This window comes from Pipistrellus kuhlii, unplaced genomic scaffold, assembly GCF_014108245.1.
Source record: "Pipistrellus kuhlii isolate mPipKuh1 unplaced genomic scaffold, mPipKuh1.p scaffold_m20_p_20, whole genome shotgun sequence".
NCBI lineage: Eukaryota > Metazoa > Chordata > Mammalia > Chiroptera > Vespertilionidae > Pipistrellus > Pipistrellus kuhlii.
Genome location: NW_023425516.1, coordinates 15,235,150 through 15,255,573, shown reverse-complemented (window position 1 = coordinate 15,255,573; position 20,424 = coordinate 15,235,150). Strand labels below are relative to the sequence as shown.

Below are 20,424 nucleotides of genomic sequence, written 5' to 3'. Positions count from 1 at the left end.
ATGAAAAATGTCATATATACACACAAAAAAATAGTACTTATATGCCTGTCACCCAGACTTAACAACCAAGAGGATTTATAACAGGTTTTAAGGTTCACTGTTTAATATCTTAAAGTTCACTAGAGAAAAAGTCGTTGTTACGAGATAATGTGGATCTACTGGGAAGCTTAGCTGATCTATACTTCAGAGCTGGAGACAATAAGAACTCTGTCCTCAAATTTGAACAAGCACAGATGTTGGATCCTTATCTAATAAAAGGTAAGTAATTCTTGGGGCAAGGCGGAAGTGACAGTAGGGGGACAGATGAGAAAAGATTAAAAATGTAGCGTGACTCTTTCTCCGCCATCGAGGTGCATGCGTTCGCTTCTCCTTCACCATGTCTTCCCACAAGACTTTCAGGATCAAGAGCTTCCTGGCCAATAAACAAAAGCAGAACTGGCCCATTCCCCAGGGGATTCTGATGAAAACTGGTAATAAAATCAAGTACAACTTGAAGAGGAGACATTGGAGAAGAACCAAACTCGGCCTATGAGAACTCACTCATGAGAGATGACTCACATATTCATGCTGTATCCTGGTTGCCTACACCTTTAAATGATTGAAAAGATGCTACTGTGTGGACAGTTGGGACATTTTAATTGGAAAATTAATGGATTTGTGATTTTGCTCTGTTGATGTTTTTTTTTCCTGTGATAGTAGGTTGGTTCAGTAATAAATGTGTGAGGTCTTAAAAAAAAAATGTAGCATGATCTCTGATACCAGTTTTCATGGAAATAGTTTGTAAAATTTATTACATTTGCTGTTTACCATTCTTTTGGTCCTGACACATGTCTCTAACGCTTGGGTAATGCCATTTGAGCAGTTGTTTTTGCTTCATTCAAGTGTCATCTCACCACAGATCATTATTTAGGTGCTGTTTTTTTTCATTTGCAAGGAGTTATAGCTTCTCCTTATGATCATAGGCTCTCAAGATTTATAGATTTATGATGTGCCTGACTGAGCGTTTGGATGGCATTTCCAGAACCGTAATATGCTTTTAGGGGATTTACTTTACTCTGTATAGTTAAAAGGGAATAAATGAACCGATGTTAAGAAAAGGATGAGCACCCTAACTGGTTTGGCTCAGTGTATAGAGTGTTGGCCTGTGGAAAGGTCCCAGGTTCGATTCCGGTCCAGGTCATGTACATTGGCAGCTGATTGATGATTCTCTCTCATCCATGTTTCTAACTCTATATCCTTAACTCTCTACCCCTCTCTCTTTCTCTCTGTAAAAAAAATCAATAAAATATATTTTTTTAAAAAGGAGGTAAATGAAGGAAGTAATTAGGAATGAGCACATCAACAAAATTTATTGATTTGAAAGAAGACTGCAGTTGAAGGAGTAAGCCACATGCACTTCTAAAGGATGACTGTTGTGGGACTGTCAGTAAGTAAGGCTGTGTGCTCAGGAATAGTAGGAAATAAGGTCAAATAGAAGGGCTGAGGTCTGCTTGTAAAGACCTCCAAAAGACCTTGTTACAATAAACAGTCTTGTAGACACTTAAGCCACAAGAATGATGGAGTAGTGAGAGGAAAAAAGATGAATTTGTTTGCTTAAGGCCTCCCTCTTGCCCAGTGCTTATTTCTCTCTCCAAGCTACCCTGCCCATAATGAAAATGGTGGTTTAGAAATACTGATCTGGTAGTAGTCAGAAGCCTGGAATTGGAAACTCAGACCAGAGTCAGGGCCAGTAGGGAATGTTGGAGTAATCTTGGCTTGAGACTTTTTCCTGGGAATCTGAAGGGATAATAAGGAATGGAGGGAAATAGTGTTTAGAGATGAATGACAAGAATGGAGGGCCCTTTTTATAGAACATGAGAGAATAAAGTGTGTGCGTGTGTAGGGATGATTTTACATAAACTAGACTTCAGAAAGAACTAGATGCTTTTTCTGGAATAGGCTAACATTTTTTTTCAAGACCAACTGGCATATTAAGTGTGTAACCCTGACTGCCTAGACCTCTTGGAAGAGAGAACGTAGTTGATACCTTTTTTGGGCCTTTCTGGTTGAGTTAGGATAGCTGTAGTTACCGCGACAGGATGCAGGGACAAACAGTTCCTAAAAATAGCAGGCTTTCAAATTGTGAGGTAGGTCCTACTCCTTTTCTTTTTCTTTAGTTTGGATGTGTGTTTTTTCTTTTTAAAAATATATTTTTATTGATTTTTGAGAGGAAAGGAGAGGGGTAGATAGATAGAAACATCAAGGATGAGAGAGAATCATTGATCGGTTGCCTCCTCCACACCCGACACAGGTGGTCAAGCCTACAATCTGGGAATGTGCCCTGACTGGAAATTGAACTATGACTTCTTGATTCATAGGTCGACACTCAACCACTGAGCCATCCCGGCTGGGCTGTTTTTTGTTTTGTTTTGTTTTGTTTTTCTTTTTTATAAATAATTTTGTTGGGAACTGGGAATGCTGACGGAAGGAGCTCATGATGGTGGAAAGGGCTCAGGGATGGGCTCTGAGGATGGTGCTGCCCTTTATAAAGAGTTTAAAGAGCCTCTTCCTTTCTAGGAATGGATGTGTATGGCTACCTCCTGGCGCGAGAAGGGCGGCTGGAGGATGTGGAGAATCTTGGCTGCCGACTCTTCAATATTTCTGATCAGCATGCGGAACCCTGGGTGGTCTCGGGGTATGTTTATGTGCTCCCTTCCCCCCCAGTTCCCAGCAGATTATTTGGGAATTTGTAATTCTTCTGAAATAGAATATAGCTTGAAAACACAGGTTTAAGAGATAAGACTTTGGATTCCAATTATGGTCTTTGACTAGACAGGTGATTTACCTCTTTAAATCTCTGTTCTCCTTTGGAAAACAGTGACGATACCCCTGTTTCATGGCGTAGGTATAAACTGAGATGGTGAATGCATCATGCTCAGCGCAGGAACTGCTGTTATGTTATTGACCTGGCTTGTAAGTTCTCTGTCTCTGATCTGATAACGTATCCAGATCATCAGGTTCTCCTTCCATATCAAGATTTCCCCCTTAAAAATGTCCCCCCCCCCCCCCCCACTGATAGATTAAGTCTGGTTTGTAATAAAAATCATGTAGAGGGCCTTCTATGAAGCTTCTTTACATAGGCATATCTTGGAGATACTGCGGGTTCCACTCCAACTAACTCAGTAAAGCAAGTTTTATAGTATTTTTGTTGGTTGGAAGATCTTGCCTTCAATTTGCAAAAAAACAAAAAAAACAAAAAAATTACCAAGAAAATCCCCCAACACCTGTTAAGAACAACAAAGAGCAATGGAGTGCCTGTGTTCTTCTCTCAGATAACTTTGGTTGTTTTTTTCTCCAGGTGTCATAGCTTCTATAGCAAACGCTACTCCCGGGCCCTCTATTTAGGAGCAAAGGCCATTCAGCTGAACAGTAATAGTGTTCAAGCTTTGCTGCTGAAGGGAGCAGCACTCAGGAACATGGGCCGAGTCCAAGAAGCAATAATTCACTTTCGGGAGGCCATACGGCTTGCACCTTGTCGCTTAGACTGTTACGAAGGTAAGATAAAAATTATAGATGACAGTGTGACTCTGTAGGTGTGGCAGCACTGCTGAAATGGAAGGTTTTGTTAGGCTGGCAGTTCCCACGCTTGGTTGTACTTTGGAGTCCACTGGGGGAACTTTTAAAAGTCCTGATGCCAGGTCACTCTCTAAGACCCTGTAAATTAGAATATTTGGTGGTGAAAGATAGGCATCAGAGTTTGTTTGTTTGTTTGTTTGTTTGTTTTTGAAGATCCCAGGTAATGCGGATGTGCAGACAAGTTTGGGAATCACTGCATTAAGCATTTTAAATTACTTTAGGGGTTTCGCTGGATTTTTTACTTCATACTTTCAGAATCCATTTCTCTTTGTTTTTGGTGAGGGTGTAAGTAGTTGAGGTTAATTTTTTGGATTCTCAAAGGTAGACAACTCATTAGTGTAAATCTCCCTGTGCCAGCACTGTGCTGAATCACTTGGTTATTATATAGGACTTTATTCTGTTTCACAGTTGCCTTACATTGGGCCAGAAATATTACCCTTAGGGTAAGTCCATATTCATGTGATGGTGGTGGTGTGGGAATTGGTAGGTTCATTGTGACTCCAGAGTGGGCATGATCAGGGTCAGACTTTGTTTTGTTATGTACTATTTTAAGTTTATGTGAACTGTCCCCAGGAGTTCAAAGGAGTTGTGCTAGCTTCTGCAATATTTGGTGACTCAGTCACGGGCTTTGAAATAACTCTTACAAGATGCAGTTCCTCCAAAGCATATTTTTATAGGAATTTAAAAATAAACCCAGGAGTATAGGAGTCATTTGCTGTTAACAGAAAGATGAGTTCAAATTTGAAAAATAAAATTTGAAAGGGGGGGTTAAAAAAACAAATCTTCCTGGGTGGATTACTACCCCAATAAAATTAAAAAGTAAAGTGTTAAATAAATAAAAACTGTTAGAGCTATACCTATGGTGGATTTGTTATTTTTTATTTTTATTTTTTGGATTTGTTCTTAAAGAAACCCCAGCAAACCAAGCTTTTGGTTTCAAATTAAATTCTTAATCCTGAGCTATAACTTCCTACCTCCCAGCAGCTTTTATCATGCTAATTCCTTTGGGCTGTGAGCCTGTGCACCTGAACCCACGAATGCAGTTGAAGAGCTTGGACCCAGCTGGTTAGAGTTGTTGGGGTAGTTTATGGTTTGTTCCCCAGCTGGCTGGTCAGGGAGGCTTCAGGGGCTGCCTTCACTCAAGCTCTACCATTTGGCAATTGGATCAGGGTGACTAGTCATACCCTCTGTTGCTTGCAGCCTCCAGCCTAGCTTCTTTTACTGGTAGGGTCATTCTTTCCATTGCCTTCTGACATTCCAATGGGGCTTTTGCAGGGAAATATCACTTCCCAAGTACAATAGTTGCAGACCTCTGTCTTCTGACTCTAACATGTTGCCCTTAAGAGTTAGGCAATTTCTGGTTAAGTATCAGAGTGTGTGGTGGAATGCACAAATGTTATAAATGCTGCTAGGGTGGAGGTTATGCAGAGAAAATCTGCCAGGCATTGTGTGGGTTTGGGATTCAAGCTGTTGGTTCTGTTTTGATGAGCGCTTTGTGCCAAAAAGTACTTCCTCTGTTTTCCTTAAGTTCTTGGCATGAGAAGTTGACTGTATTTAAAGTGTCCTCATAGGACATTTACTAGTAACTTGCTGTGGGTATGAAAAGAGTCAGAAGCTGCTAATCTTGGTATATTCGGTCCATCTGATGAAGCTCTTCCCATCTAGTTCAGGGAAGTCCTCAGCAGATGCTTTTGGGGACTGTGTTTCAAATGAAAAGGTCTTCTCTTCTCCTTTGGCTGCTCCCAAGGGCCTCTAGTTTGTAGAACTGGACATTCACTTTTATAAGGAGCTTAAAACTCGGACATGAAAGGTGACAGCACAGTGGAAATTAAGGGTTTGTTAAGAGACAAGGAAATCTCTGGTTTTGTTAGAGACATCTGTGACTATCTCAGCCAATGATTAGTGTCATACTTGTTTCTCTAACATTCAGCTGGGCTTTATGAATGCTTCAGTTTAGGCATGTTCATTACCTTCCTAACTGAAGGTGCCGTTGAGTGCAAGCTTTTTCCATATCCGTGAGTGCTCTGGGGAAGAGTACTTTTTAGTTACTCTATCAACATACCGTCCAGTCTAATCTCACCATCAACGTTTTCTCCTGGCCTGCCCCTGCTCTGAAACTTTGAAGGTTTATAATTTGTCAGAGTGGAAGCATGGCTTAGAATGGTAATGTGGTTGAGCTTTTTTTTTTTTTTTTTTTCAGGTCTCATTGAATGTTACTTAGCCTCAAACAGTATTCGTGAAGCAATGGTGATGGCTAACAACGTTTACAAAACTCTAGGAGCGAATGCACAAACCCTTACCCTTCTAGCTACTGTTTGTCTCGAAGACCCAGTGACACAGGAAAAAGCCAAAACTTTGTTAGATAAAGCCCTGAACCAAAGGCCGGATTACATTAAGGCTGTGGTGAAAAAAGCAGAACTGCTTAGTAAGTGTATTTTATTTACTTCCCTGTCCATCATTCATTGTATAAAAACTTACTTCAGTTGGCGTCCCCAGTTCAGCTGGTGACAGGTGATCAGATAAGTGTTTTCCTTCTGTAGTAGATCTGAGCCCAGATGAACTGGTTTAGCACAACTAAATGTAGTTGGCTTAGATCTGCTTGGATTGTCAGGGACTGACTCTGGTGGAGCTATGTTTGGTTTTTACTTGTTCATCTCACTTTGATCCAGTTTTAGTTTCCTGAACCAGTTTGGATTGAATAGAACTGGTTTGCACCAACTTGAGCTATTTTGACCTATCTGGATTCTCTTAACAATTACTATTTTAGCCTTGTTTATTTCTTATTTTATTTACTTCTAAATCCTCACTCGAGGACTTATTTTTATTGATTTATTGAGAGAGAGAGAGATACCGAAAGATCATTTGCCTCTTAATTGGGCCTACTAAGAATTGAACCTGAAACCTGGTATGTGTCCTGACCGGGAATCATGCTGCCACCTCTCCCCCCCCCCCCCAATATATTTTTATTGATTTCAGATCGGAAGGGAGAGGGAGAGAGAGATATATATATATAGTAACATTAATGATGAGAGAGAATCATTGATCATCTGCCTTCTGCACACCTCATACTGGGGCTTGAGCTCACAACTGGGCATATGCACCGGGATTGAATGGTGACCTCCTGGCTCAGGTCCACGCTCAACCACTGGACCACACTGGCAGGGCAAAAGGCCACCTTTTGGTGCAGAGGATGGCACTCCAACCTACTGAGCCACACCAGTCAGGGCTAGCAATTTTTCTTTTTTTAGTTCCCTTTAATGATGAACTGGAGCCGAAGCCGGTTTGGTTCAGTGGTAGAGCGTCGGTCTGTGGACTGAAGGGTCCCAGGTTCGATTCCGGTCAAGGGCATGTACCTTGGTTGCGGGCACATCCCCGGTAAGGGGTGTGCAAGAGGCAGCTGGCCGATGTTTCTCTCTCATCGACGTTTCTAGCTCTCTATCTCTCTCCCTTCCTCTCTGTTAAAAATCAATAAAATATATTAAAAAAAATAATAATAATGATGAACTGGAATTTGTCCAGTTTGGCAAATAAAATAACATGCTCACTTTTTATTTGAATCTAGCTTAGTAGTACCTTTAAAACAAATCAGAACCCAAACTGCAGGTTTCCTAATGGAATAGGAATTCAGATGAGCTTGTTATTTTCTGCCATACCACTTTTTTCTTGTGGACATCTACAAATAGATTGTCGAATTCTGATCAGTGTTGTGGATTTTGTGTATAAGACTTGAGATGGGGCCGAAGCCAGTTTGGCTCAGTGGTAGAGCGTCAGTCTGTGCACTGAAAGGTCCGGGATTCGATTCCGGTCAAGGGCATGTTACCGTGGTTGCAGGTTCCCCAGCCCTGTTTGAGGTGCTTGTAGGAGGCAACCAATCAATATGTCTGTCTGTCTGTCTGTCTCTGTCTCTGTCTGTCTCTCTCTCTGTCTCTCTCTCTCTCTCTCTCTCTCTCTCTCTCTCTCTCTCACACACACACACACACACACACACACACACACACACACACAGTCTCTCCCTCTCCTTTCCACTCTTTTGAAAAATCAAAGGGAAAAATACACCCTTGGGTGAAGGATTAACAAAAAACAACAACAAAAAAACAACAACCTGAGGTGGGAATGTATTTTCAAAATGTTGGGTAAGTAGGAAAATGAGGGTCTTTTTAATTTTTTTTCCTAGGCAGAGAGCAGAAATACGAAGATGGAATTGCTTTGCTGAGGAACGCACTAGCTAACCAGAGTGACTGCGTCCTGCATCGGATCCTAGGAGATTTCCTTGTAGCTGTCAATGAGTATCAGGAAGCAATGGACCAGTATAGTATAGCACTAAGGTAGGCACTTAGCCTCCTGGGGGGAAGTGTGATGAGGGGTAGAGAAGGCAGGGAACTATGTCACAGAAATTCTGGAAACACACACACATTGTGCTCACGGTTGCAAACAGAGTAATAACAGAAGAGGAATTTGTGAATTCATGACTTCAAAAAAGAATTTTAAAGTATATTAACATTAAAGAATGGTTTCGCTCATAACCAGCTCACATCACTATAATTTCTGTTTTCCTTTGTGTAAATCATCTTCCTGGCCTTGACCACACATATACATATTTTTATAGGGTTATATGTAGTATATATTTTATATTCTGCTTTTTCAAATCAAAGTATTATGAGTACTTTCCCATGTTTCTACCTACTATAGTAGGTAAGAACTTAAGCTCTGAAGTTTGGTTACTTACTTCCACCACCTGTTATCTTGGGCGAGTTACTAACAAATTTCCTTGTCTGTATCTATCTGTCGTACTAGGTATTAAAAGATTAAATGAGGATTAAATGATTTTTCCATGTAAAGCTCTTAGCACTGTGCCTGGTACATAGTAAATACTAAATAAATGGTGGTATTCTTACTGCTTAGTACAGAAGTGATTTCTTTGAGGTTGTCTGTGTGTCTGTAAGGTCCTGGTGAGGCCTGTCTGTAATTGAGTCTGATCACGTTCATTTACTTATTCAGCAGCTGAGCACCACTCCTGTGCCTGGCATCTCAGTAACCACTGGGGATGCCGCGCTTCCAGTTGCTTTTAGGCTCAGGCGTGCAGACTGATGGATACCACGTGCTAAGTGCTTTCATAGCAGTCTGTAGACGGCAAGGTGGGAGTACAGAGGAGGGTGGGAGCCCTGGGTGTGGGTGAGAGCTGGATGGAAGGTTTTAGAGAAGAGGAGATAATACAAATCAATCTACAGGTATATAAGTAGGAACAGGATTCCCACATGGGTTTTGTCTGCTTTTTGGAAGCCCAGAAGCAAGAGAGAAAATAAAATGCCAGACTTTTATTACAGGTGGGATTTGTTAGAGGTTGGACACCTGCTGGCTTGGGTGATGGTCACAAAGGAAAGAGGAAAGATTGCTTAGGAGCCAAGTAGATAAATGTTCTTGAGCTTCTGAACTTTGGGGGCTTTTGCACATGTAATGGCTCTTAGCTATTAAACTCGAATGCTCAGATAGGGGTTGCTTTGGGTCCTGGGGTCTAACCTAGGAGTTGACAAGTCTGTTCCATGGTAAGCATGATTTTGGTTAACTCCTACAATGCTGATATGTTTGTCTCATAAGAACATGGAACAGTTTTATTCACAGGAAAATATTTTTTGTAACCTTGTAGCTTAAAAACCTAATACTGTTAGAAATTACATTTTAGTTTTTCTGTTAATGGGGTTTACTACTTTTTCATTTGTGTTATCTGATTGCTTCCTCTAGCTTAGTGCTAGGGGATATGTGTGAAAAGGTTTAAGAAATAAAAGAAAAACTCAAATTGAAGATTCTGAAGATTAGGACAAGATACCTTTTTTCACTTCTTTCACTTCTAGCGGTGGATTCCCTTGGTCCTGCCTTTGGGACCGGAGTTGTTTGGAGAGCCAGGCATTCGCAGTTTCTCTGTGCCTGGGTGGTCATTTCACTGGCGAGCCAGGGAGATGGCGCATCAGCCAGCAAGAAGCAAGGCAGAGATTCAGGTCTCTCCTTTGTTTTGTTGTCCCCTAGTTTGGACCCCAATGACCAGAAGTCTCTAGAGGGGATGCAGAAGATGGAGAAGGAGGAGAGTCCCACGGATGCCACTCAGGAGGAGGATGTGGACGACATGGAAGGGAGTGGGGAAGAAGGGGACCTGGAGGGCAGCGACAGTGAGGCGGCCCAGTGGGCTGACCAGGAGCAGTGGTTCGGCATGCAGTGAGGCGGGTGGCGGCTCCATGGCCATATTGGCCTGCCCTGCGCTGAGCACTTCCATGGACTGAAAGAACCATAGGAGCCCGCTCTCTGGGAGGACGATGATCAGCATGTGATTGCAGCAGGGGTTCTGCCCCCTGGCTCCCTGTTTCTAGTAGTGACCTCATTGTTTAAATGAGCCTGACCAACCTTCCATATAAATCCATCCTCTCTGGCTCCAGAGGGTTGGAGCCAGTAGGATTGGGAACCTTGGGTAACACTGAGCTGGTTCACCCAGCTCATTTGCATTTTCTTGGTAAATTTCCCTGGGGGAGAGTCTTTGGCCAGATTTTAGACTGTTTCTGTCTGGCTGTCAGGACCTCTGAGGTTGGTGTCTGGTTTCAGCATTTGCTGTGGGGTCATCAGAGGGGTCATTCCCTCATACGCCTTATTTAAGAGGTGATGCTTTTGACAGTATAGGTAACCATTAAGTGTGGGGTTGGGGGTTGGCACAACTAACCTCAAATTCTCATTAAAACAAATTTATTTCAGGGAAAAGAGGAGAGGGGGGTGTGGGAAGAGACTGAACAAAAACTGCACCTATGGATGAGGACAATGGGGGGGGCAGAGGGTGGGGTGGGAACCTGGGGGAGGGGAGCAATGGGGAAGGGGGGAATGAACATTTGTAATATGAACAATAAAGATTTATTAAAAATAAAATATGCACTTAAAAAAACAAAACAAATTTAGTCAAAGGTGGTATAAAATATGAATTTGATGTACAGGGAAAGTTCTGTTCTAAAGTGTATAGTAGTTTAAAAGCTCAGAACATCTGATAACTAATTTTAAGTGGACAAAAAGTTACTGTTAAAGTATCTTTCAGTATGAGAACCAGTGCCTGGGCAGCAGCATTTGATGGAGCAGTTTCTAAAGAGCCCAGCAGGCAGTGGGACCATGTGGCCTGGAGAAGACGCTGCTCGTTGGCCTTAGTGCTCACTCCGGAATGCAGCTGCATGTCCTTCCTCAGCTTGCCTCTGAGCAGCCATTGTCAGTCAGTGCATCGGGAGAAAAGGTGGAACCCCTTTGCCATTCCCCTGACTGGGGAGAGAACCCCACCCCAGTCTCCTCACCATGACCCCTGAGATTCCCTCGGGTTCAGATTGTGCCTTAGTGCCCTTGAGTGTCTCCCTTTTCCTGGGCTGTCCCTCTCTGCTCTGCTGGGAGGTCCTAGATCAGTCTCTATTCCAAGCTCCTCCATCCCTGCGTCATCTGGGGTTAGATCCTTATGGCCCCTCCCACCTGCAGCTCCAGCATTTCTGTCCTGACAGGTTCCAGGCGGAAGAGACAAATGAAGCTACATCTTTAGAGCGCCTGACGTAGAATTGGGAATACTTAGTCCACATCAGAGAATGGGAAGAGTGGCCTGGAGAGTGCTGAAGATCTCAACTGGTACCACTCCCACTATCACTTCGCACAAACAAAAAAACCTATGTAGGCAGGGAACTGGGACAGAGTCAGGCTGCCCAGCTCCGGCTGTTCCACTGAACCACCTGCTAGGAGACCAAGCAACCTGACGAGCGGAGGCCTCCCAGGTGCCTTCTGGTGCCTAGAGTTTCGCACAGCCAATATGGGGATGTTTTAACTGATTCTTATCATTCTCCCCCCCGTTTGTAGCACAGGTGTGGGATCAGACTGACTGGGTTTGTAAGTCCCGGCTCTCCCGCTGTCAGCGATGCGGGTCAGGCTGGTAGTTAGCTTCCATGGCCCGGGCTCCCACATCTGCCTGGGTCTGAGGACTGAATAAACCCCGTATGGAGTTCAGCATGATGCCTGCTGTGAATGTCACCACCACCGTCAGGGTAAATACCAGATTGCCGATTCTTCTCGGGGGAATCGGAGACTGGGCTGAAGCCGCCTCCCTTTCTTTTTGTGGTCCTTTAGCTGAGCAGGGAGGCAGGGTCCTAAAGAAGGGTGCTCCCTGCCCTGCAGCTTGGTCTTTCATACTCCAGTTCTGAGCCCGTTCAGTGCGCCCAAGACCTGGCAGGGCCGATGCCGGAAGCTTTCCTTGCCAGCCTTCGATCGGGGCCACAGCCGTGCCTGTGAGTTCTTCCTCAGAGAATGAGGCCAGCTATTTCCCAAATGCACCTGCCAAACTTTTGCTTTTCAATGATGCAGGTTTCCAGGCCCAGTACCAAGTCTTAATCCAAATCCAGTACCTGGGCTCAGGAGTCTGCATCTTTTATCACTCCCACCCTGACTTCTTTATTTTTTTAAATATATTTTTTATTTTTGCAGAGAGGAAGGGGAAGGGACAGAGTGTTAGAAACATGGAAGAGAGAGAAACATCGATTAGCCACCTCCTGCATACTCCTTACTGGGGATGTGCCTGCAACCAAGGTACATGCCCTTGATGAATTGAACCTGAGACCCTTCAGTCTGCAGGCTGACACTATCCACTGAGCCAAACCGGTTAGGGCTTTCTTTTCCAACATAAGTATTCCCTGGTCCAAATTTTGAGAAACCTAAGAGGGGGGTTGGGGGGCCCCAAAAGCTGCAGGCCTGACTTCAGAGGCTCCTGGAGGCCTCACAGTGGCTCCCTGTGGGTGGGAGCAACGCTCATGACCAGTCTCTGGGGCCCATGCCCATGCCCAGGCCAGCTCAGCCAGCTCCGAAGCCGCAGAACTGCCCGCTGCCCAGGACCGAATTCTCTGCTGACAGGCAGTGAAGCCTGACTCAACGAGCACTTCGCCTTGGCCTCCGTGGGCGGTGGTCACATCAGGCCTGCCAGGGCCTCTGGAAAGGTAAGTGCCTTAGAAAGGTTTTCCACGTCAGGAGCCTCCCTCCCCCGGCAGCAGGAGGGGCGTGGAGCGCAGGCTTCTGTCTTCTGACCTGGCCCTGCTGCACCGGGCCTGCCACCAGTCGGGGCTAACCAGATTGCGGGGTTTCCCAGATTGCCGTGGGAGATTTCACTGTTGCCAGCACAGAACATGTCATGTATTTCAGAAACCACACAGTGACAGTAACAATGGGAATAAGCCTAAAGCCCTCAAGTCAGTCTCCTTAGCAGCCATTAAAAGAAAAGTTTTATTTTTTCCCCCCCTCCCACCCCTTAAAAGAAAACAATTTTAAAATAGAGTACCCTTGAGCGTTGCTGGTGGTATTGTAAATGATCTAGCCACTGTGGAAAACAGTCTGGCAGTTCTTATAAAATTTGAACAATTGCCGTATGATCTAGCAATACCCAAGGGAATTGAAGCAGGGTCTTAAGCGGATATCTACACACCCATGTTCATGGCATTCATAATAGCCAACGATGGGAGCAACCCAAGGGCCCATTGTTGGATAGATGAATGGATAAACGAGCTGCAACCTCCATACAGTGGAATGTAATACAGTCTTCAAAAGGAAGGAAATCCCGTCATGCTACAGCATGGGTGAAAATTAATGACATTATGCTAAGTGTAATAAGCCCGTTACAGAAGGGCAAATACTGTTTGATTCCAATTGTAGATGAGATCTCCAGAGGAATCAAATCCATAGACATGCAGAAGGGGCTGGAAGGAGGGGGGATGGATGGGGAGTTAGTGTCTATGGGGCAGAGTTTCCATTTGGAATGTTGAAAAAGTTCTGGAGATCTGTGATGGTGATGACACAACAATGTGGATGTACTTAATGCCACTGAATTGCACTTAAAAATTATTAAGACGGAAAATTTTGTTACATATATCGTGGTCTGTAATTCTGCCATCCAAATAACCTTATTAACACAAGTATTTGTTATATATATATATATATATATATATATATATATATATATATATATATATATGTAAACGGTTGAAAAAAATTCAATTCTGTGAATTTGAAGATCTAATTGGCTTTATTAAAGCGATTCATGAATCAGACAGCATCTCATTCAGAAGGACACTCGGAAGGGCTGTGCAAAATATAAGGGTTTTATAGGCAGAGGGAGTAAAGGGACTACTGACAAAAGAAAAAGGATTATTTCAGGGCCTGCGACATCTTTCTATGGGGGAAGAGAAGGATAAGGGTTTTATCATGCAGATTGCCTGTTCAGGGCCCTTGTGACAGATACTGGAGCTTAACCAGAAAATTCCAGACTGGTTAAAATTATGATTCTGGGCCCAGCTGGTGTGGTAAAGTGATTGAGTGTGGACTTAGGAACCAGGAGGTCACAGTTCAATTTCCGGTTGAGGCACATGCCCCCCAGTGGAGGGTGTGCAGGAGACAGCTGATCAGTGATTCTCCTCATTGATGTTTCTCTCCCTTCCTCTCTGAAATCAATAAAAATATATTTTAAAAAACTATTTTGACTCTAGAAGAGGTTAAAACCATAGTTCGATCAGGTATTAAATCTAGGCTTAATATCATGGACTTTTAGCATGAGTGATGCCATTTTGTCCCTGTGTTTTTTTCTCTTTGCAAAATAAGCACATGGTTTAAAAAATTCAGAGAGAAGTGTAAAATTTAACATATCTACTTTCAAATCTCTACTGAATCCCTGGCTCTGCAAAATAAGTTTCTGTACTATCTTTAGAAAAATGGTATTGAGCTTTTAACTAATGATATGTATATATAAAGTATACCAAAGTGGTCATGCTTACACGCAGCGGTGTCAATGTGCTCTTCCTTGCTGGTTCTGACAGTTTCACAGAATCTCATTCTTTGGATGGCACAGTTTCTGTAACCTGTCGCCTTTGGTGGGCATTTGGTGTTTTTTGTTTATTTGATTGGTAGTTTGCACTGTCATAAACATGTTTGCATAATATTCCAAAAACGTGCAGAGATCAAATTCCTTATAGTGAAATTTCTGGATCTCAGAGTGTGTGCTTAGAGGTTTCTGTGAGATTGCTCCCCAAAAAGGTGGGAGTGCCTATTTCCCACAGCCTTGCCAGTACTGGTGCCGCCAGCATTTGTTTCTCCCCAGTCTTAGATGTGATTTTCGATCATTCTGACTTGCTTAGTTAAGCTGCTACTTCTTGAGTGCTCATCTGGGTCAGCAGTGAGGCAAGCCCTTTGCCTGTGTTCTCACATCCTTCGCCTCACACACGGAAGCACGGGTGGAATTAGACCCATTTAATAGATGAGCAAACTCAGTCTCACTTATGTTGGCTGTTTTTGTCTGAGATTCTCCCCCTGTAACTTCAATACGTTCTTAACTGTGATCTCTACACAGTTTTATAGTCTGCTAAAGGGAAAATAGCTGACTTCAGCACATGTCTGTGCTCTTCAAATCCAGCACACAGGCTTGCTGGTGTTAAGGCTGCCAAACCCTGCGGCCAGGGCAGCACCAGAAGGACACGGCTCTCACTGGCCACTTAAATCTCCCGGCGTTTGTCCGGTGGCTTCTGTGCTCACAGCCCTTTCCTTCTTTGGGTAAGTTCCCAGGCGGAGGATTTCTGAGTGAAAGGGTATAATGATCTTTTTTAGAACTTCCAAGGGAACTGGCCAGTCCTCTCTCCAGTAAATCTGTGAGCCCAGGCTGCCCTGTGCCCTCCCCCGGCTACCCCAGTGAAATGGGACTGAAACTCCCTCTTGCTGGAGCTGGGAGCTTGTGGACTCTGCTTTCGCTTTCTTGGGCCTTTGGAATTTAGGCCCCTTTCCCCACAGGACGGCCCTGTTGGCTCTGGGTTGGGGAGTGTTTTCTGGCCTGAGGTCAGAGCTTTCCTGCTTCAGGGGATGGGGGGATGCTGGCTGTTTGTATCCTCTCTGAGTGTCCATTCTTCTTCCAGGGCCCTCTTGGAGGACCCCACTTTCCCAATAGGAGGACTGAGCGTCCCAGAGGGAGGCCTCTCCACCAGATGGACGCCGCAGGCCCCTGGCCTGTCCCTGGCTGTGTAGTTGGAGGCTGGCTGTGCCTCCATGTTCCTTTGGACAAGCGCTCAGACAGCTGGGTCCCCTTTCCCTAAGGTCAGGTATGAAGGCTTTGTGGGAGGACTGTTAGCACTCAAGCCCGGGGTGGGGGCGGGTATAGGAGGGGAGTGGCCCTCCCAGGTCTACATCTTGTCCCTTTGGAGTCATGAGCCTTGCTCTCTGGCCCATGGCTGGGCCCCCTTTGGTGCTGGATCAACTGATTTGCCTTGAGTCCCTCTCCGTGTCAGACTTAGTCCTGCATGAGCTTCTAACCCAGGAAAATAATTTGTTAATTTTTGGATCATCTGTTACCCGTGACTTCATTCCAGGCCCATTACCCATCTCCCTTATCAGTCCCTTGGGGCAGTGGGGATTTTGTCCAGGAATTGAGTGGGAATGGCAGCAATCGGGGATCTGTCCTGAGAGAGGCCTCTGCTCTCCGACTTTGTTGGTGCCCAGATTATAGCCCCATCCTTGTTGGGCTGAAACAAGCTGACTGACTCCCACAGCCCACACAGGCTCAGGCTGAGCCTGACAGTGTGTGATAGGAAGGGGCAGCAGTGACCCTTATGCCCTGTCCCCATCCGGAGCTTTTTCTGGACTGTCAGGCATATACTCAAGCCATCCATGTGTTGACCAGGAGGGCATCTCCCATCAGCTAAGGGAGGGCCAGCGGGAGACACCTAAGGAGACACAGGAGGGTGGCTTTCCTACACAATAGTTCCAGTGTACCAGGTCCAGACAGAGCTTGCTTTGCGGCCAGAGAAGTAGTTCTTTTATTTTTTAATAAAATGTAAAATTTGCAAAATATAGAATACATATAAAGATACATGACAACATATGTGGTGTTTGAAGAATCACATAAAATGCAGCTATACACTCCACCCAGGATAAGAAATAGAACGTTTCCACAATCCCAGAAGCCTGCTCTGTGCTCAAATCTGATCACATCCTATTCCTCTCTCTTCCCACCCTCCTCTGCCCCAACCTTGCCAAAGGCAACCGTTATTCTGAATTTTGTTTTTATATTTCACTTTCTGACCCTGGAGATTATATATATTCAGAGAGGAAGGGAGAGGGAGAGAGAGAAACATCCATAATGAGAGAGATTCACCAATTGGCTGCCTCCTGCACACCCCGGGGATCGAGTCCGCAATCCGGGCGTGTGCCCTGACACCTGGGAATCAAACAGTGACCTCCTGGTTCATAGGTTGACTCTCAAACCACTGAGCCATGTAAATTGTGAACCTTGTGCAAATTGTGAGTTCATTTTGCTCAATTGTAAAATTATACTGTTCTGTTTTCAGTTTTACCGTGTTTTTTCATCCTAAACAACACTTTCTGTTTGCTTGTTCTTGAACTTGTTGCCTGTACTTCAGCAAATCTTTTGCTTAACATTATTTAAGAAATTGATTTATATTGTTGCTATAACTCATTCGTCTTTTAGTAAGAGACATTCTTTTTATTATTATTTAAATATTTTTAATAGATATTTTACAGAGAGGAAGGGAGAGGGGGAGAGAGTTAGAAGCATCGATGAGAGAGAATCATCGATCAGCTGCCTCTTGCACACCTCCTACTGGGGATGTGTCCACAACCAAGGTACATGCCCTTGACCTGAAACCTGGGACCCGTGAGTCCCCAGGCCAACGCTTTATCCACCGAGCCAAACCGGTTAGGGCAATACATTACTTTTAGTCAGTATGTCTCCAAAGGGTTCTAAGAAGACTGAAAGTTTCTCAGATTTTCTTTGTTTTTGATGACCTTGACAATTTTGAGGAGGGTTGGTGAGGTATTTTTTAGGCTACCTTATTTGTTTGTTTTTTATTATTTGCTTATTGTTATTCAGTAGCATATGTTCACTCCTTGTTTTTTAAATATATATATATTTTTTATTTCAGAGAGGGAGAAAGAAATGTCAATGATGAGATAATCATTGATTGGCCGCCTCCTGCACATCCCACACTGTAATCGAACTTAGGGACCTTCTTCAGTCCACAGGCCGACACTCTATCCACTGAGCCGAACTAGTTAATAAGAAATCAGATATATACACTGTAACAAGAGTTGTGATAGTTTCCACCAGGTTTTATTCATGGAGTTGATATACCTTGTCACTCTGGCTACTGTCTTAAGTTCCCTTTATTCTCCCATTAACCCTGATAGCCTGATCCTGCCCCCTCCTCGGGCCTCTACCACCCTATTGTCTGTGTCCATGGGTTATGCATATGTGCTTACAAGTTGATGTCTTCCCACCCACTCACCTATTCCGCCTTCTCTCTGGAATTTGACAGTCTGTTCCATGCTTCTGTGTGTCTGGATCTATTTTTTTTTAAAAAATATATATATTTTATTGATTTTTCACAGAGAGGAAGAGAGAGGGATAGAGAGCTAGAAACATCGATGAGAGAGAATCATCGATCAGTTGCCTCTTGCACACCTCCTACCCGGGATGTGCCCGCAACCAAGGTACATGCCCTTGCCCGGAATCGAACCCAGGACCTTTCAGTCCGCAGGCCGATGCTCTATCCACTGAGCCAAATCGGTCCCGGCTCTGGATCTATTTTGTTCATTAGATCCCACATATGAGTGAAATCATGTGATACTTGTCTTTCTCTGACTAGCTTATTTGGCTTAGATTAATACTCTCCAAGTCCCTCCATGCAGTCTCAAAGGGTAAGAGATCTTTTTACTGCTGCACAGTATTCCATGGTGTAAGAATACCACAGCTTTTGCTGTTTATTTATTTATTTAATATATTTTATCGATTTTCTACAGAGAGGAAGGGAGAGAGAGAGAGAGCCAGAAACGTCGATGAGAGAGAAACATTGACCAGCTGCCTCTTGCACACCCCCTACTGGGGATGTGCCCGCGACCAAGGTACATGCCCTTGACTGGAATCGAACCTGGGACCTTTCAGTCCGCAGACCGACGCTCTACCACTGAGCCAAACCGGTTTCGGCTTTTTTTTTTTTTTTTTTTTTTAATATATTTTATTGATTTTCCACAGAGAGGAAGGGAGAGGGATAGAGAGCTAGAAATGTTGACCAGCTCCTTCTGCACGCCCCCTAGTGGGGATGTGCTTGCAACCAATGTACATGCCCCTGACTGGAATCGAACCTGGGACCCTTCAATCCACAGACCAACACTTTATCCACTGAGCGAAACCGGCTTCGGCAGCTTTTGCTTTTTAAAAAAATATATATTTTTATTGATTTCAGAGAGGAAGGGAAAAGGAGAGAGCTATAGAAACATCAGTGATGAGAAGAGAATTATCCATTGGCTGCTTCCTGCACGTTGCCCACTGGGGATTGAGCCCACAACCCAAGCATGTGTCCTTGACCAGAATCAAACCCAGGACCCTTTAGTCCGCAGGCCGACACTATCCACTGAGCCAAACCAGCTAGGGCTACCACAGCTCATTTATCTACTTGTTTACTGATAGGCACTTCCCTGCAGAATTCATCTTTCGGCTACCACAGCTCATTTATCTACTTGTTTACTGATAGGCACTTCCCTACAGAATTCATCTTTCAGGGCCACAGCTTGATGTCCTAGGAGACTCCCCACGTTTGGTGGGCCCTGGATTTTGATTTCGCCTTTTGTACTCAGTGAGCTATCAAAATTTTGCTTGTTTTCACAGCTTAGTTTACTAGGAGAAAAGGGACCTTGATTCTTTCTCGCATTCTCTTAGATTTTGGACTGGAAATTATGTACCATTTTGTAGTTCTTTGATATTTCTATGAGGATTTAAGAAATATATATTCCAGCATTTTAAAATAAACTCTGAACTTCCATATACTCCATACTCAGTTTTCTCTATTAACATTTTACAACTATATGGTACATTTGTTACATTACTTATACATTATTATGAGTCAATATATGTTTTTATTAACTAAGCCCATAGTTTATTCAGATTTCTTTAATTTTTGCTTCTTTCTGTTCCAGGATCCCATCCAGTCTAGTGTTACATCCAGTCACTGCGTGTCCTTAGGCTCTGCTTGGCTGTGAGTTTCTCATATTTTCCTTGTTTTTGATTACCTCAGCAGTTTTTAAGGAATGCCAATCAGGTATTTTGCAGAATGTCTTTTCGGATTTGTCAGATATTTTGCCTTTGATTAAACTGAGGTTATATGCTTTAGGGGAGAGGAAGATCACAGGTGAGATGCCACTTTTATCACTTCAGACCATGGGGACATGCTCTCAAGATGACCTACCTCACTTGGCTGGGGTAGTGTCTGTCAGTTTCTCCCCTGTGGGTTATTTACAGCTCACACTTAGGAATAGGGACTTATGTGTCCCTTCTTGAGGGCAGAGTATTTATGTGGAACTCTTCTGTATGGGAAATTTCTAGATTCATTTATGTAGACATGGACTTGTGGAAATGTATTTTATACTTTGGATTATAGTCCAGTCCCACTTTCTCAGATTGCTCCAATTCTGGTCATTTGGAGCTTTTTCATTTGGCTTCTGTCTCTCTCTGACATGACCTCATTATGTATGGTTTTGATTTTTGAGCGCTTCCTTACTTTCTGGCACGTGCTGTTTGTTTCCTATCCCAGCCCTGGAATCAGCCATTTCTCCAGGGGGCTTGATTCCTTCTATTTATTTTTTAGAAACCTAAAACTACTAGTGTCCTTGCTCTCACCCCTCAGTTGACTGTGCAAGGAAATATATATTTATATACACACTAGAGGCCTGGTGCATGTCATGCACTCAGGGTGGGGGTGGGGGTGGTCCCTCAGTCCA

At 43.8% G+C, this 20,424-nt stretch overlaps 1 protein-coding gene and 1 long non-coding RNA gene across 8 annotated transcripts in view; both read left to right on the top strand.

Annotated features, from left to right (window-relative positions):
• Positions 1-20,424, top strand: part of ANAPC7 (anaphase promoting complex subunit 7) — a 39,248-nt gene that overhangs the window by 11,995 nt on the left and 6,829 nt on the right. For 3 of the 7 annotated variants that reach the window (XM_036449323.2, XM_036449324.2, XM_036449325.2), the window contains 6 exons: positions 116-258; positions 2,557-2,674; positions 3,338-3,534; positions 5,816-6,040; positions 7,790-7,940; positions 9,637-10,398. In XM_036449323.2, coding sequence (XP_036305216.1) covers positions 116-258; positions 2,557-2,674; positions 3,338-3,534; positions 5,816-6,040; positions 7,790-7,940; positions 9,637-9,826 — 1,024 coding nt within the window. In that variant the 3' untranslated portion in view covers positions 9,827-10,398. Of the gene's footprint in view, positions 1-115; positions 259-2,556; positions 2,675-3,337; positions 3,535-5,815; positions 6,041-7,789; positions 7,941-9,636; positions 10,401-19,623; positions 19,683-20,424 lie in introns of those variants that run through there. The other 4 variants (XR_006742376.1, XR_006742375.1, XM_036449317.2 and 1 more) reach the window with 3 other exon arrangements.
• Positions 10,543-11,625, top strand: LOC118725479. The gene is made up of 2 exons (XR_006742377.1): positions 10,543-11,247; positions 11,473-11,625. It is a non-coding gene; the product is annotated as an uncharacterized LOC118725479 (long non-coding RNA).